Genomic DNA, 14,203 nt, shown 5'->3' with positions numbered 1-14,203 from the left:
TTTCTTTTGGGTTTATCCCTCCAATTGGAGCACTAGCAGGTGAAGTGACATGCTTAGGGTCACTCAGTGTCAGTAGCATATTGGAACCCACCAGCTCTGGGTTTGAACTCTAAAGCCTTTCTTATATATGCTATTTGTATAAAACAATTTTCTTAGAATATTGTAATAATAAAATTTCTAATTTGTATACAAGAGACAGAAATCTATCGTGTCCCAAACTATTGTTAAGCCTGTCCTCTCATTCTGTAAATTCCTTTCAAAACCGAAAATGTGCACTAATGTCTGTGTCTACGTGCCAGCCTGCCAGTCCTTCAGCATAGAATATAAATCAGAAGTCTCTTATGAGGATTAAGTTTGTGCAGAATTTGATTAATCACGTGATCCGACGTTAGACTAGATAGTCGTCTTTGTTTGATGACTTAATCTGATAGACGCATGTTTGAAGAAAAAAAATAAATAAAAATAAATAAAAGAAACACACACACCCATATGTACAGTGCCATCTGGGAACGATCAAGTTATACAAGCAATAATTCAATGTTTTATAGGTCAGAAAAGTGGTACACTATTTGAGAACTAGTCATGCACTAATGCGTTTTCTCATAACAGTTTTAATTACATGTAGTTTTAATTTTACTACTAATAGTTTTAATTATTTCAAGAAAGCATTATAACCTGAACACACTAAACCCTGACTGCTGATGTTATTCCTGATTTGCCTTTTGACGAAGATGCTGGTGTTAGGTCCCAACAATAGAAGATGTCACGATCAGAACCTAATCTGAGAGCCGATGCGCTGATCAATAGAGCAACCACCATATCCCGAGCTGACATCCGTAGTTACGTGTGCGCAGTTCTTTGAGACGCCCTTTGCAGGAAAATGTCCTCTTGCTCTTTCCGTAGGGACCGCACTGCGGACTCGACCACGCCCACTTGCCGGTAGCTGATTACGAGCAAAAATCCCAAGTGGAAAGAATGAATGAGTAAAGTGCATGCAATGAAAGGCATTGTCGTGGGCACCTGGCGAAGCCAGTAAATGTTCACTTTAATGACTTTTTGTCTGCTTATCGACCGTAGGGGTACCAAATGAATGGTGGTTGAAAGCTTCGGGTTAAACTGAAGTTTGGAATGAAACGGGATATACCGACTACAGAAATCTGACGTACGAGACTGTAGTCAAAAGCTTCTAGAAGCGTTTTGCGCCGTTAACCTTTTATCTGCTTCATGGGCACATGTATAATCGCACAAGAGATTGATTCTACTTTTGTGGATGCTCTGCTGATTAAAGGACTCCGTGCACAATTAAAGCCCCTAACGCTATGCGTAGAGTACAAATTAATAGAACTGAATTAACAAATACAAAATATCTGTTTATTTTATTTAACGTAAGCTAGACTTGAAGTAGTAAAATCTGCATTAAGGTATAAGATATTAAAGAATTAATTTGTAAAAAAAATTAATGAATAAAGCTCGTCTTTGTTTAAAAAAAATGCTGCATAGAGGCACAAATCCCTTAAAAGCGCTCAAGGTGGGTGGGGATGGAAGTGAAGAAAGGAGCGACGCTCAGCTCGCAGAAATGCTGATTCATTAGTAAGAAGCATGGAATTCTCATCGCAGGTAGCACATGCTGCGCAACGCAGTAAGGTCACCCAAAGCGCCTTCCTTTTGTGTCCACGACCCGGAGGCATAGATATCCCCCAATTCTTCGATATATTGAGCCCCAGCTTTGCGATGCAACCATCTGTTTGATTTGCAGCACCAGCATATTTTCCTTAATGGACTGGGAGGGGCGGTGCGGCAATTCCGACAGCAGCAGCAACAATGAGGCAGACACTTCCCCTGCTACAAAGAGAAGCCGCGTGCAGGCATCACTATGCAGGGTCTTTAAAAGCAGATCACTTGACTGATACACTGAATTGCCATCACAAACCACAATAGTTTGTCCAGATTAAGTGCCTAAAAAAGGAGGAAAAAGGAAACAAGATCCCGTGATTTCGAAAACAAATGCATTAGAAGCCTGAAGTTTCTGATCGTGATGACGGGATGCTTCAGTCTGGTTTATTGTCAAGTGCTCAGCAGGTGCCCACCCTCTCTTTTCTATTGTACGTCAAATACACCGCACCTTACCTCGCTCAATATCTGCAATGGCACACCTTAGATGATCGTCTGTGACCATTTCTCCGATGACCACCAGCAGATAAAACTTATTGTCAAGAAATCGGTGAGAAAGGCTTGAAGAGGATGAAGAAGACATTAGATTGCTACTACAAGTGGGCTCAGGGTCCGCCACTTCCACAAGCGTCGCCATCCTGAACCCCCTTCTGTCTCTCTGCCTGCCTCCAACTGTGGAAACTAATCAGCTACCGGCAGACGCGGAGTAAGCTAGGAAGGAGTGGTTCTGTCTTTTATATCCCAGACACTGTGTCATGACTAGGACCTGGGAGGAGAATAATGCATTAGAGATCAGTCTGCTTTTTTTTTCGCAGCTGATGTCATCTGCAGCGAATCAAGCCCTCCGGAAGCGATGGGGGGACAGAGAGGTAGCATAAACTCCAAAGAAGGAAAAACGGAGCCTGTAGTGGGTTATTATTGTAAAAAATATTACAGTTAAAATTTATTTCAATGGAGCTGTGAGAGCTTTTAACTGGTGTACACATTTCGGGTTCTTATCGCAGTCAAGATTTACAACTGATATGAAAATAACCACTTGTCATTTATTTGCTTTTCTGATATTACTTACAAAACGCCACACTTGGAAAATGTTTTACACTGTGCATTTGTTTTTCTACTTATTAATATAACTTGATTCTTGTGAACTGCGTCTCTGTAATTGCTTTATACAGTGCATGATGAAAAGACAAAATAATTTCAGCTGATAAGTCAGCCATCAATTCTTTGCGCCCATTTGTCCCGCAGTTGTTTTTAGGATGCACTCATATTCATAACTCACATCAATTATAACAAAATGCCCAATAGCATGTCTTTGGAGTGCATTTAACATATAGTTGTGCTAACTGTAAGAATATTAATAATCTCCCAATGATATGGCAATATGATGTATTACTGTTATCACAATAATTGTTGTAGCAGTGGTGTATTTCTAAACTGTTACCCAGAACTTTTAAAACTACATAGTTCTAAAATGGCACTTTACTAAGTTGTGTGGGTCCTTGTGGAGCCTTTCCTTGACACAGGACCATTTCATTCTGGGAAGGGTTCTTTACATCCGAAAGTAGTTCTTCTTGCTTTGAAAAGCTTCTTAATACATGGACAAAACACAAATCTGTAATGCCCACTAGGCTACTTAGCAGGACACTAACCGGGTCAAGAAAACTTGAACTTAGCCTGTGTGATTGTCTACAGCCAGAATCCTTTGAAAAATCAGGAACTTGTTGGTGTTTCACAAATCAGCTATCATCTTTTACAGTATGTTCATAAGAATTACTTGTGAATGCTTTGAGGTCACTTGAATTTTTTTTTGCCCATAGCCACCTGACTTACTGGTATGAGAAAACCTCCATGTATGATATACTGTACCATTCAACTCATCCTGATGTCTTGCCACTTCTTAGATTAGATAAACTTTATAAATCCCATGAGGAAAATCAGATTCATACAGTAGCAGAGACATAAAAAAACAAGGATATGTTCTCAAAGGACAAATAATACAGCCAACCAACCAATCAATCAATTAATCAATCAATCAATCTACTGTATATTGTGCAGATATTTCAAAATTAACTTAATGAGTACATTGGGAGGAAGCATTATACTGCCTGATAGCAGTGGGCAGAAAAGACCCCTAGAGGCGGCTTTTAGCACACTATGGTGGAATGAGCCCGTGGCTAAAAGTGCTTCAAGCGAGAACCTCCTGGAGGGGATGGAGGAGATATTTCATGATGGCGTTCAATTTTGTCACCATCCTCTTTTCCACAACACCTTCCCATGTGTCCAGGGTTCCTGATAAGTTTGTTCAGGCTTTCTGCTTCTTTTGAGCTCAGGTTGCTTCCCCAGGAGACTGCAGCACAGAACACCACACTGGCTGCTATGGACTAGTAGAACATTTCCAGCAGCTTGCTGCCCACATCACAAGACCTGAGTCTCCTCAGGAAGTGCAGTCTACTCTGGCCCTTCTTGTACTGCACTTGTCCAGTTTGTTGTAGCTCTGCACCACTTCCACGTCCTCCCCTGAATGGTGACTGCTCTCAGAAGCTCCTTGGCATGTTATCTAGACCCAAATCAAAACTCATTTTTGGGCCGTTTTGGGGCTGTATACGTATTTTGTGCAGGGGATTACACTCTTATGATAAAAATTAAACCAACGTGAAATTGTTCTTTCAACACCTCCAATGAGATATAAGGCGTCAATGTTATTCCTAAAAAAATGAGGATCAGTAAATAGTCATGTGGATTGTCATTTTATGCTATTCCAAGGCTGCTGACCACACATATGATGATACTTTTAATATTTGATCCTTTACTGGTGGTCCCAGCCCTCTAAGCACCACTCCCAGAAGGGTAAAAATGACAAATTTTAAATATAAGCACGTCTAGTGTCATTTTAGACTATTTCAAGGTCAGTGATTACGAGTATGATGTTATTTTTGATTTTTGGTCCTTTACTAGGGATCTAGCCCTCCGTGGACCTCTATCAGTTTCTGTTATAATCGAGAGCAGACTTTAAACATTAAAACTGAAGCTTGTATTTTAGTATTTAATAAAATCTGACACAACTGTACTTGTTTATTATTTACTTTTACCTCATGAAGTAAATCATTACATTTCTTATGTACATGCCAAATTAGAATGGCATACGGCCATTCATGGTTACTGATTGAACTTGTTATGAATCTAACTAGACAAAGTATTTTTTTTCTGGAATTTTCAACTGAATGGTTCTTTTGGGACCTAAAAATGGTCCTCCTATGACATTGCTCAGACTTTGGCACCTTTATTTTTAAGACTGTAGGGCTGTCTTGCACTTGATGATACCAGTGTAGGTACTGACACCTATGACACCCGGATTTAAATTATGCATATCTGAGAATGTAATGTAAAGTACACTTTATGAAGACCGTCTTTGTGACATTTTTAAGGAGCTGGTCCTTTTCTGCTGACTTGTACTTGATTTTCAATAATCTGTAGAAATTTCTTAATTTTTAATTTTTTTTTATGTTGATTAATACTAAACCTATACAAAATAAATAAATATTAGACTATTAAAATAAAAAAAGTCCAAGAGAGATTAATGCTTTCTTTAGCTACTAATCACTTCAGGTGTTAATTTTCATAGATCTTAGTAATAATTCTGTATGCTTATATAGCATTTTTTTCACTATTCAAAGCACTTCAGTGAGTGAGGAGCGTCTTGAACCACCACCTGGATGATGCGACGGCAGCCATTTTTGTGCCAGTATGCTCACCACACATTAGCAGTTAGGTGGTGAAGTGGTGGGAGAGAGATAGCCATTTAGAGACAGGGGATGATTAGGGGGCCATGGAGGGCAATTTAGCCTGGACATTGGGATACCCCCTGCTCATTATGAAGGATGCCAAGGGATCTTTTATGAGCACACAGATTCAGGACCTCAGTTTTATATCTCATCTGAAGGACAGCACCATTTTTATGGGACAGTGTCCCCATCACTGCACTGGGGCATTGGGATCCACATTCAGACCACAGGGTAAGCAGCCCCTTCTGGTCTCACCAACACCTGTTCCAGTAGCATCCCAAGCTTTTTCATAAATGGTCTCTGATCCAAGTATTGGCTGGGCCCGAACATGCTTAGCTTCAGATGGATGACCTGTTCTGTCATGCATGTGGTATGGCTGATCTTGTATCATTGCTTTGCTATTTTGTTTTTAGTGTAAAGGGTGCTACATAAAAATTTAACCTTCACACAACTTTCAATGGCAAAAGCCTTAAGTCTAACTAAAAAAAAGGAGAATTCAGAGAGTGGCATGAAGGTGGGTGAAACATTGGCTCAAACAAAATGGTTATGGTGAGGGTATGTCTTTGAGAATTAGGTGATGTTAAAATTGCAGGCCTTCAGGGATCAGTGCTAGGGGCTGCTGCTCTTTTTAAGATACATAAAACGACAAGAATATTATCAATAAGTTGGTTAAGTTTGCAGATGATACTAAACTAGATGGAAGGGCAGATGATGTAGAATCAGTTACATTGTAAAAGACAAACCTGGATAGCATACAGGCTTTGGCAGATTTGAGACAGATAAAATGTAATATAAGTAACATGTAAAGTATTACATGTAGGAAGTAAAAATGTTAGATTTTAATACACAGTGGGAGGTCACAGAATTGTAGTGGACTCGTCACTATCTACATCCAGACCGTGCCACTAGGATGTTAGGTTATATAGCATGATTTGTGAAGTACAAGTCAAGCGATGTTACTTTTAAGTTATATAACACACTAGTGAGGCCTCACCGGGAGTACTGTGTCCAGTTTTGGTCTCCATATTACTAAAATGACACAGCAGCACTAGAGGAAGTCCAGAGAAGAGTGACTGGGCTGATTCCAGGACTGAAAGGTACAAGTGACACAAAAAACAAACCTAAGTTGACCTGATATGCCCACTTTCGTAGGAACAGCTGTCTCTGTGTGTGTGTGTGTGTGTGTGCAGCAGGGTGTGACACTCTGGACATGATAAAAGCAAATCACTCAATCCAGATGAAACTTGGCACAGTTATATGGTAAGCATTTTAAAATGCTAGAAGTTTGTTGATTTTGAGGAAAATCGCTCCAATAGATTTTGCTGTACAGAAATAGTACTTTCTATGTATACTGTGTCATGAAAAAGGATTTGCCACTGATATCCAGATTTCTTTCTTTAAATTGGATTTTTCAAAATAAATTGTTTTTAAATCTTCAATCAATGTGTAATATTAGATAAAGGATAAGTGAGTGAAAAAATATTGTTTTTTACCTATTCTGTTTATTGAACTAACAAAACTATCCAAAACCAGTCTGCACCAAATTAAAATGTAATTGCCTCTTTCACGTAGTAACTTTTCTTGTTACCTTTGTAGGGTCATTATTGGTACATCTACAGAGTACAGGGACATTCTTACTTGTATATACTAATTACCACTCTCCTACGCCATGAATAGTGAGTATAACTACCTTACCTTGAAATGTCTGTCTTCCTTACGTGAAAAGTCTCAGAAAAAAACGCTGCAATGACTAACCAGTTGCTTCTGTAATTCAGACTCGGCCCTTCACATCCCTTTGGAGGAGTTTTAGCCCACTCTGAGGTGTGATTCAGAAATATTATTAGGTTTCTGATGCTAACCTGCTTGTTTTGGTTCTTTTGCTGCAAGCATCTCTGTGGGGTTTAGGCCTGGACTTTGTCTAGTTCAGTCTAAAACTGTAATTTTTGCTTCTTTTTAACCATTCTGATATGGATTTTCTTTTGTTTTTTTGGATCGTTGCCTTGCTGCATGACTCAACTATGCCTCAGCTCAGAGACAGATGACTAGGCATTCTCTTTAAAGATTTTCTGATACAGAGCAGAGTTTACGATTCCTATAATCATAGCAAATCGTCCACATCCTCAGGCACCAAGGCATCTCCACACCAGCACAGTGCCGCCATTTTTAACTGTTGATATGATGCTGTGATTGTGGAAAGCTGTGTTTGATTTACTCCAGAACTACTGGGGCTCATGTCATTTAAAATCCTCTGTCTTTGGTCTCAGCTGTCAATAGACCTTTTTCTCAAAAGGCTTAGGCACCATCCAGATCCTTCCTAGCAAATGAGAGATGTCCACATATGTTCTTATTGGTTAGCAGTGCTTTCTTCTCCATTAAGCTTATTTTTGCCCAGGGTCTTTTTGATTGTGGGGTACATTGATCTTTGCCTGGGCATGTAATTCTTGCAGCTCTGTGAATTTTTTAGAGTTTTGGTGACTTCCTGGTTGATTTTACACTGTGCTCTTGGAGTCATTTTGGTATGCAGGCTACTCGTTATTTAGTGTGAGAGCCATAATCTCCATTTGTGATTCGGTGGCATGCCAGAACCTTACAAATGGCTACATAGCCCCTTCCAGGCTGACAGATGACAATACATTTTTTATGATCTCTTTCCTTAATCATGACTCTATGAGCTCATTGAATGTTTGTGTTGGTAAGCTGAGTTTAATGGTGAGGGTGAAAAGAAGTAAGGTTTGTATTGAACAGGACTGACTGTCGTCAAGCCTGGCTGTGTTCAATCAGCTTACTCTTACTACTTATTGTTGGATAACTTGGTTCATTTGATAAGTTAAAAAAGTTTAACACAATGATATTTGTTTACTTATGTGTCCTTTACCTAATATTACATTTTGGGTGTAGAGCTGTGAAAAGTCAGCATTAAAATATTGAAATGATATAAGAAAACAGGAGAGGGGTAAATACTTTTTCATGGCACTGTAATACTTATATATAAGGCATATATTGTCACAGAATCAAAGTTTTTGACTTCCGTTCTTTAATTGATTAATAATTTCAATAAATTTCAGCAGGCTTAAATCCCTCTGCCAAAAGAAATCTCATTGTGGTGCATTGTTCAACAATGGTGCAACCCCATAGCAGAGCAGCCATGTTCATTTGACCTATGCTTCAACTAGACTAAAGGCAGAGTGCTGCACTGTGTGTGTTCAAACTACCCACAAGCCATCACAAATGTGTTGTATTGCATCAGCTTAAACTTATAATAGCAAGTGTGGTGGATAGCCAGGGCCCTTGCATGGCTGGGACGCCTATTTACTGTAAGGATCAGGGAAGAGAACCTGCACAGGACATTACCTCCTCTATAGCGCTTGATGGCAGCCCCCTTGGGTTGCTACAGCACTGCAGAATCCCACTGGGCATGGAGTTCGGAACAGCCTTATAGGGTTTTGTGGGTGCCACAGGGCTACAGAGCCCTACTTTGTTGGGCTTTCGCCTCACCCACAAGTTTCCAGACCACACTAACTAGCCACCGAAAGTGCTCCTGGGTGCCACTGCTCCAGAAGCCAGAGTCAGGAGGAAGGTGACGAAGCTTCCTGGAGGAGGAGTGGAGGAGGACAGAGAGAAAGAGAGAAGAAGAGATGGAGATGGAGAAGAGAAAGAATTCCTGTGTACCTTTGTGGTGTGAAATGTGTATTGTGCTTGGCTGTGGGAAATGCGGCTTAGGAAGCGTTTCACATGAATAAAAGTTGTGTGCTGCTCAAAATTTGTGTCTGAATCTGCTTGCATCGGGTTTGGGGAGCTGGTGCACCCTCTACAGGCCACACAAGCTAAAAACAGATAACCCAGCCCCTTGCAGTAGACCATGTTTCCATTCAATTTATTAAATATTTAAATACAATTTTCTTAAATTATTGAACAAAATTGAAATACAAAATGGAATTGTGTGTTTCTTACAGGGAGAGCATGCTTTTTGCCTGCTTGTCTTGATTTTGCCTATTGACAACTTTCACACATCCATGATTGCCAAACCTCTCACATCTCCTGGTTTTTTCCTTCATTCTAATGTTGGTTTGTATCTCTTAGCTGAGCTGCAGCCAGCACAAAGCAACAGTCCTGGAGATAATGAATCTCTTGACACAAAATAAATGTAGCTGTGCAACCTTTGTGTTTCAGATTTTAAACTCAGTATGATTTTCTGCATTTAAACTATTGTTAATCAGCACTTATTGTAGATACCATGATTTCCATTTCAATGTTTCCTTCATTTAATCTAATTGGACCCTGTAAACCTTTATTAGCTGATATTTTATTATGCAGATTATCCTGATACCCACTTCATCAACTGAACTGGAAGCAAACAATTAGAAATGACAAATACTTGTCAGTGTTAAGGCCATAGTACAGGCAGACTGATGAGTTTGGCCATAAGAGGCCTTAACAGAAGTAGTTGGTGCAGTCCAGCCACTATGGGTAGGGTGTCACCTACAGGAGGTCGTAATAAGAACCCAAGAGTTAAGCACATCCAGGATGAGCAAAAATGTAAGGGCAGTGGAAGACACTAGCTAGTGAAGCAGCTGTTGTGCCATTACTACAAAATATTCAGAAGATTGCTGCTGTATGATGAACATTGCTCTATTATAATGGACAGGCAGGCTGTAGTTGGCTTGGTCCTGTAATACAGCTCTGGGGTTCAGGCCTGTAGGGATACCAGGGGCTGCAACAGATAGCTTTAGACAGATGGCCATAGGATCTCCATAACCATTCCATACCCCTGGGATATCCCAGAAGTGGTTAGAAATTACCTTCACTAGCTGTACTTGAAGTAGGACAGTTATTATGGCTAAATTTTAACTGAGAGGAGAAAGGAAGCCCAAAAGAAAGGAGACAGATACATAATTCTTTTCTAATGACTGGTTGGGTTAACTGCTGTCATTGTAAAAACAAATGCTGTCTACCATGTCCCATTTTGAAGCATCCAGTTTGCATTTCTGTTGTTTTTGAGTCTGAGGTAAGATGGAGAAGAGAGAATTTTGATGGAGATCAGAGGCAGGAATGGCATTTTGTCAGACAGTGTTTTGAAAGAGGTAAGAGAGAGGATCGAGTTTTGCCAGAGCAAGGATGGTGTTTTGTTTAAAGGAGGAAGATGTACTAAAATGGACTCCGTATAAATGATCTCAGATGCCGTTTTCACCCACTGTAAAACCATATATGGAACAATGTATAAATAAGATCATCTGTTCTGATCATTTTGGAAGTGAGACTCCATTATTTTAATGTTCCTTTTATTTTGCCAATACTTCTGTGCATTACCTTGTATTTTGAAAACCAACTTCATCACCAGCATCACGCCACTGCCTTATCCATTGTGGTATATGGCCGGCCGTTCATCCCAGCCAGTACCCCCACGCCGATAGATGGAGCCCTTCTGGCAACATGGAGGTGCCCTGAATTCCAGCAGGACATTATGGACCTTGGAGTCTTTCTTCACAGCCCTGCTGGATACCGTGGGCGCCACCAGGGGACGCTGCAGGGAGGCCCAGGGACTTGTACTATCCATATAGCCCGGAAGCAATTCACAATAATGGAAACGGAAGAGATGATATACTTCTGGGCTGAGGAGAAGAGGAGTTTTGATCTGACCCGGAAGTGCTAAGAATCACATGGACTGGGAGGATCAGAAGCACTTCCGGGTCAAGGACTATGAAGGACTGTGGGAAACACCAGAGCGAGGAGCTGAGTTGGGAGGAAGGGTGACTGAGCTGCTGGGAGTGGAGGATTATTGTGTATTGTAATTGATTATTGATTTGTTATTGAGTATAGTGGAGGTGGAGGTGCTTTGTGCACTTTATTATTATAATAAAATTAATATTGGACTTTTTATCTGGTGTCTGATGTATTGTCCGAGGGTTCAAGGGGACGACAGCGCCCCCAATCTGTCACACCATACACTAAATATTTGCTTCCATAAAGCAGGCTGACCAGTGTTGGGCTGACAAAGACCAACATTTTGATTCCTATCAAAATCTGTCATTTTGTACGACTAACTAACATATAATTGAAGAATAAGTACGCTGCAATCAGAGTAAAAGCTCCTTGGGGTCGACATGATCTCACCCTTTATGCTTGTCAGCTTTACTGAAGAGCATTGAAGTTTAACATACTGGGCTCACAGAAATAAATTTTCAGTAATAAAGCTCATGGAAAAGAGAAAAGAAGCAATAAAAATAACAAGACCACACCTTCCAAAATCACCCCCCCTTATGACAGCTATATACATTTGGAATGGAAAATATATACAGTAGGCCAAAATTGACTAGACACAGCAGCAAGTCAGAATTGTGGCCCAAACAACAAGCCCCAGAGACAAGAAGATTATAAAAGAGAATGGTGGCAAAGATCACAACATGGCAATCTTTAAAAATTTTTAATTCATGTCAGGTTCAGAGTTGGTTTACTGTGAGTTTTAAAACACAGAGAATCAGAATCTCTTGTTAGTTTCTTTCTGTAATTGGTTTTGAGCAAAGTTAAACTTTATAAACATTGTGCTCATAAATTCTGCAATTCTAATGCATGCTGCCTTTTTTTTTTGCAGCATTTTATGACACAAACACCAGTTTCACACATAATGACATCATCAGTGTGGCCAAATAAAGACTGGCGTCATGAACAGTACTTTGTCCAAGATTGTCTATACGCACTATAAGGTTTTCCTATTTTCTTTCCGTATGTTTTCTCTGCTTCTAGACTTTATGCTAAGCCTGTTTTTGGCTAAAATTTGGGTTTGATGATAGATCTCTTTGACCGCCTGGTTTGCACTCTCATTATTGACATTTCTTAGCCAGGGTTTCTCTCGTAGCTGGTGTTCAGATTCATGTTTTATGTCTCTTTTGTTATTTTTTTATTCTTTGGTTTGTGTTTAAGTGCATTATACTTTATGTTTGGTTTTGTATATGTATTTAAGCCACCTTTATTATGTTCCATGCATTTTGTGGTTCCCCAAGAGGTGGGGTCACCTGTCAATCATTGGCAGTTTTACTGCCCTACACCCTATAAATTGTGAGGGTCTTCCACAGTTCCTGGTGCTTCATTCTGAATGCAGTTTGGAGTGGTTAGCTCTTATGTTTTGCTTGTGCTTAATAAATTACTTGATGTTTTTAAAAAGCATGTTTTTTTGCCTTTTGGAGTTTTTCAGCGTTACATGGCATATTTATATTTATAAAGATTCTTTATCACCCTTGTTGCTAGCCAGGTTTGACAGTTTCCTCCTCTAGTGGCCATTTTTGGGACTATGTGCTTTGGAACTCTTTAGTGCAGGGGTGTCCAACTCCAACCCTGGAAAGCTACAGTGGATACAGGTTTTCATTCTCCCCATTTTTGTAATTAGTGATTTGTTTTTTCTACTAATTAACTTGATTTAATTGATTTGATATTTAAGACTCAGACCCTTTAAATCAGAGGTAAGCAACGCTGGTTCTGGAGAGCCACAGTTGCTAGAAGCTTTTGGTTGCAACCCAATTGTTTTATGAGAAGTCAATTATTGCTGATGGAGCACTTATTGCTCAAGTGATATTGTTCTGTTTCATTGTAGTTGTATCGCTTGATAAGATTTTGAACCGTTAATTGCTTATTTTTGTCTTAAACTGCTTCACTGTTTTTATTTATTCCATATTAGTAATAAGATACAAACGACAAAGGAACCAGCAGTTCTCCGTCTAGCTTGTCTCCATTTACACCTGTGTGCACTATTTGGTTTAATAAAACACTCTGAAGGAAACTGAAGAAAAAGTGAGGAACTGAAAATTACTCCTCTGTTTTAGGCTTCAGATCATTTGGAGGATATCATTAGAAAGGAATAAAAATCTATGATTAAAAGAATGACCTGACATTCCAGAGAATAAACACTAAAAAGTCATTATTATTGAATAAGGCCTGCCTTTGGCAAACATTGTTTTCTTATTAAGCAACTCAGTGGGAACAAAAACCTTCAGCCACTATGACCCTCTATGACTGACATTGATCACCTTTGGTTTAGTGCTTGGGACTCCTAGTCAACAACAGATTTTTTTTTGGTTCACTCTTCTCTCCTGATTCTTTTTTCCTTGTCCTTGTGGTGGCCACTATTCTTTCTCCTGGCAGGGTTCTGGAAAAAGCTTTTCTCTATTTTCAAGAAAGGCAGTTACAGAGTGCAGACATGAATGCAGAACATTTCTTTATTTGCTCAGAGTTATGCACAAATGTCTCAGTTCATGGAGTGAACAATTAATTAAACAGATCATCTCCTTTTATAATTTTTTCTAATTACCATCACTTTATCTAATACATCACATCATCTGACTCTTAATATGCAGAACTTCTTACCTCTTCCAATCATCTAATGCCACCAGTAATTTTTGACTGAATTTCTGTTTTGCTGATTGTCCTATTAATCTTAGCACCACTTCATAGGAGGTCTGTGATCTCCGGAGGGGTGTTTGTTACTCATTTACCTCATTCTAACCTTGGAAAATTACATTGGTAGCTTCTCTAAGATGAGGCAGAGGCCTTATGCGGTTAAGCTTTAAGTTACATTTAGTTAACCCCTCACATTCAAACATTCAGTTACATTCAGTCATTCTGTTATAGCTTCATACTGTATATATAAACCTCGATTATCCATCACACTCTGTTAACTGTCGGGGCCAAAAAAAATAAATTGCACATGCCAGCTCCTACCTATTACTTTACTACTACTGCTATGTGCTATGCTGAGTGCG

The 14,203-nt window shown here is 39.6% G+C and overlaps 1 protein-coding gene across 1 annotated transcript in view; it reads right to left on the bottom strand.

Moving 5' to 3' along the window:
* The window catches only part of map1b (microtubule-associated protein 1B), a 149,951-nt gene extending 147,563 nt beyond the window's left edge, over positions 1 to 2,388 (bottom strand). Inside the window, exon 1 of the mRNA XM_028805657.2 lies at positions 2,128 to 2,388. Coding sequence (XP_028661490.2) covers positions 2,128 to 2,308 — 181 coding nt within the window. The 5' untranslated portion in view covers positions 2,309 to 2,388. The remainder of the gene's footprint in view (positions 1 to 2,127) is intronic.
* Between the last annotated feature and the right edge of the window lie 11,815 nt (positions 2,389 to 14,203).

This window comes from Erpetoichthys calabaricus, chromosome 7 (assembly GCF_900747795.2).
Source record: "Erpetoichthys calabaricus chromosome 7, fErpCal1.3, whole genome shotgun sequence".
NCBI classification, from domain to species: domain Eukaryota; kingdom Metazoa; phylum Chordata; class Cladistia; order Polypteriformes; family Polypteridae; genus Erpetoichthys; species Erpetoichthys calabaricus.
Note: the sequence above shows the minus strand (reverse complement) of the source record. Positions and strands in the feature narration are given on the sequence as shown.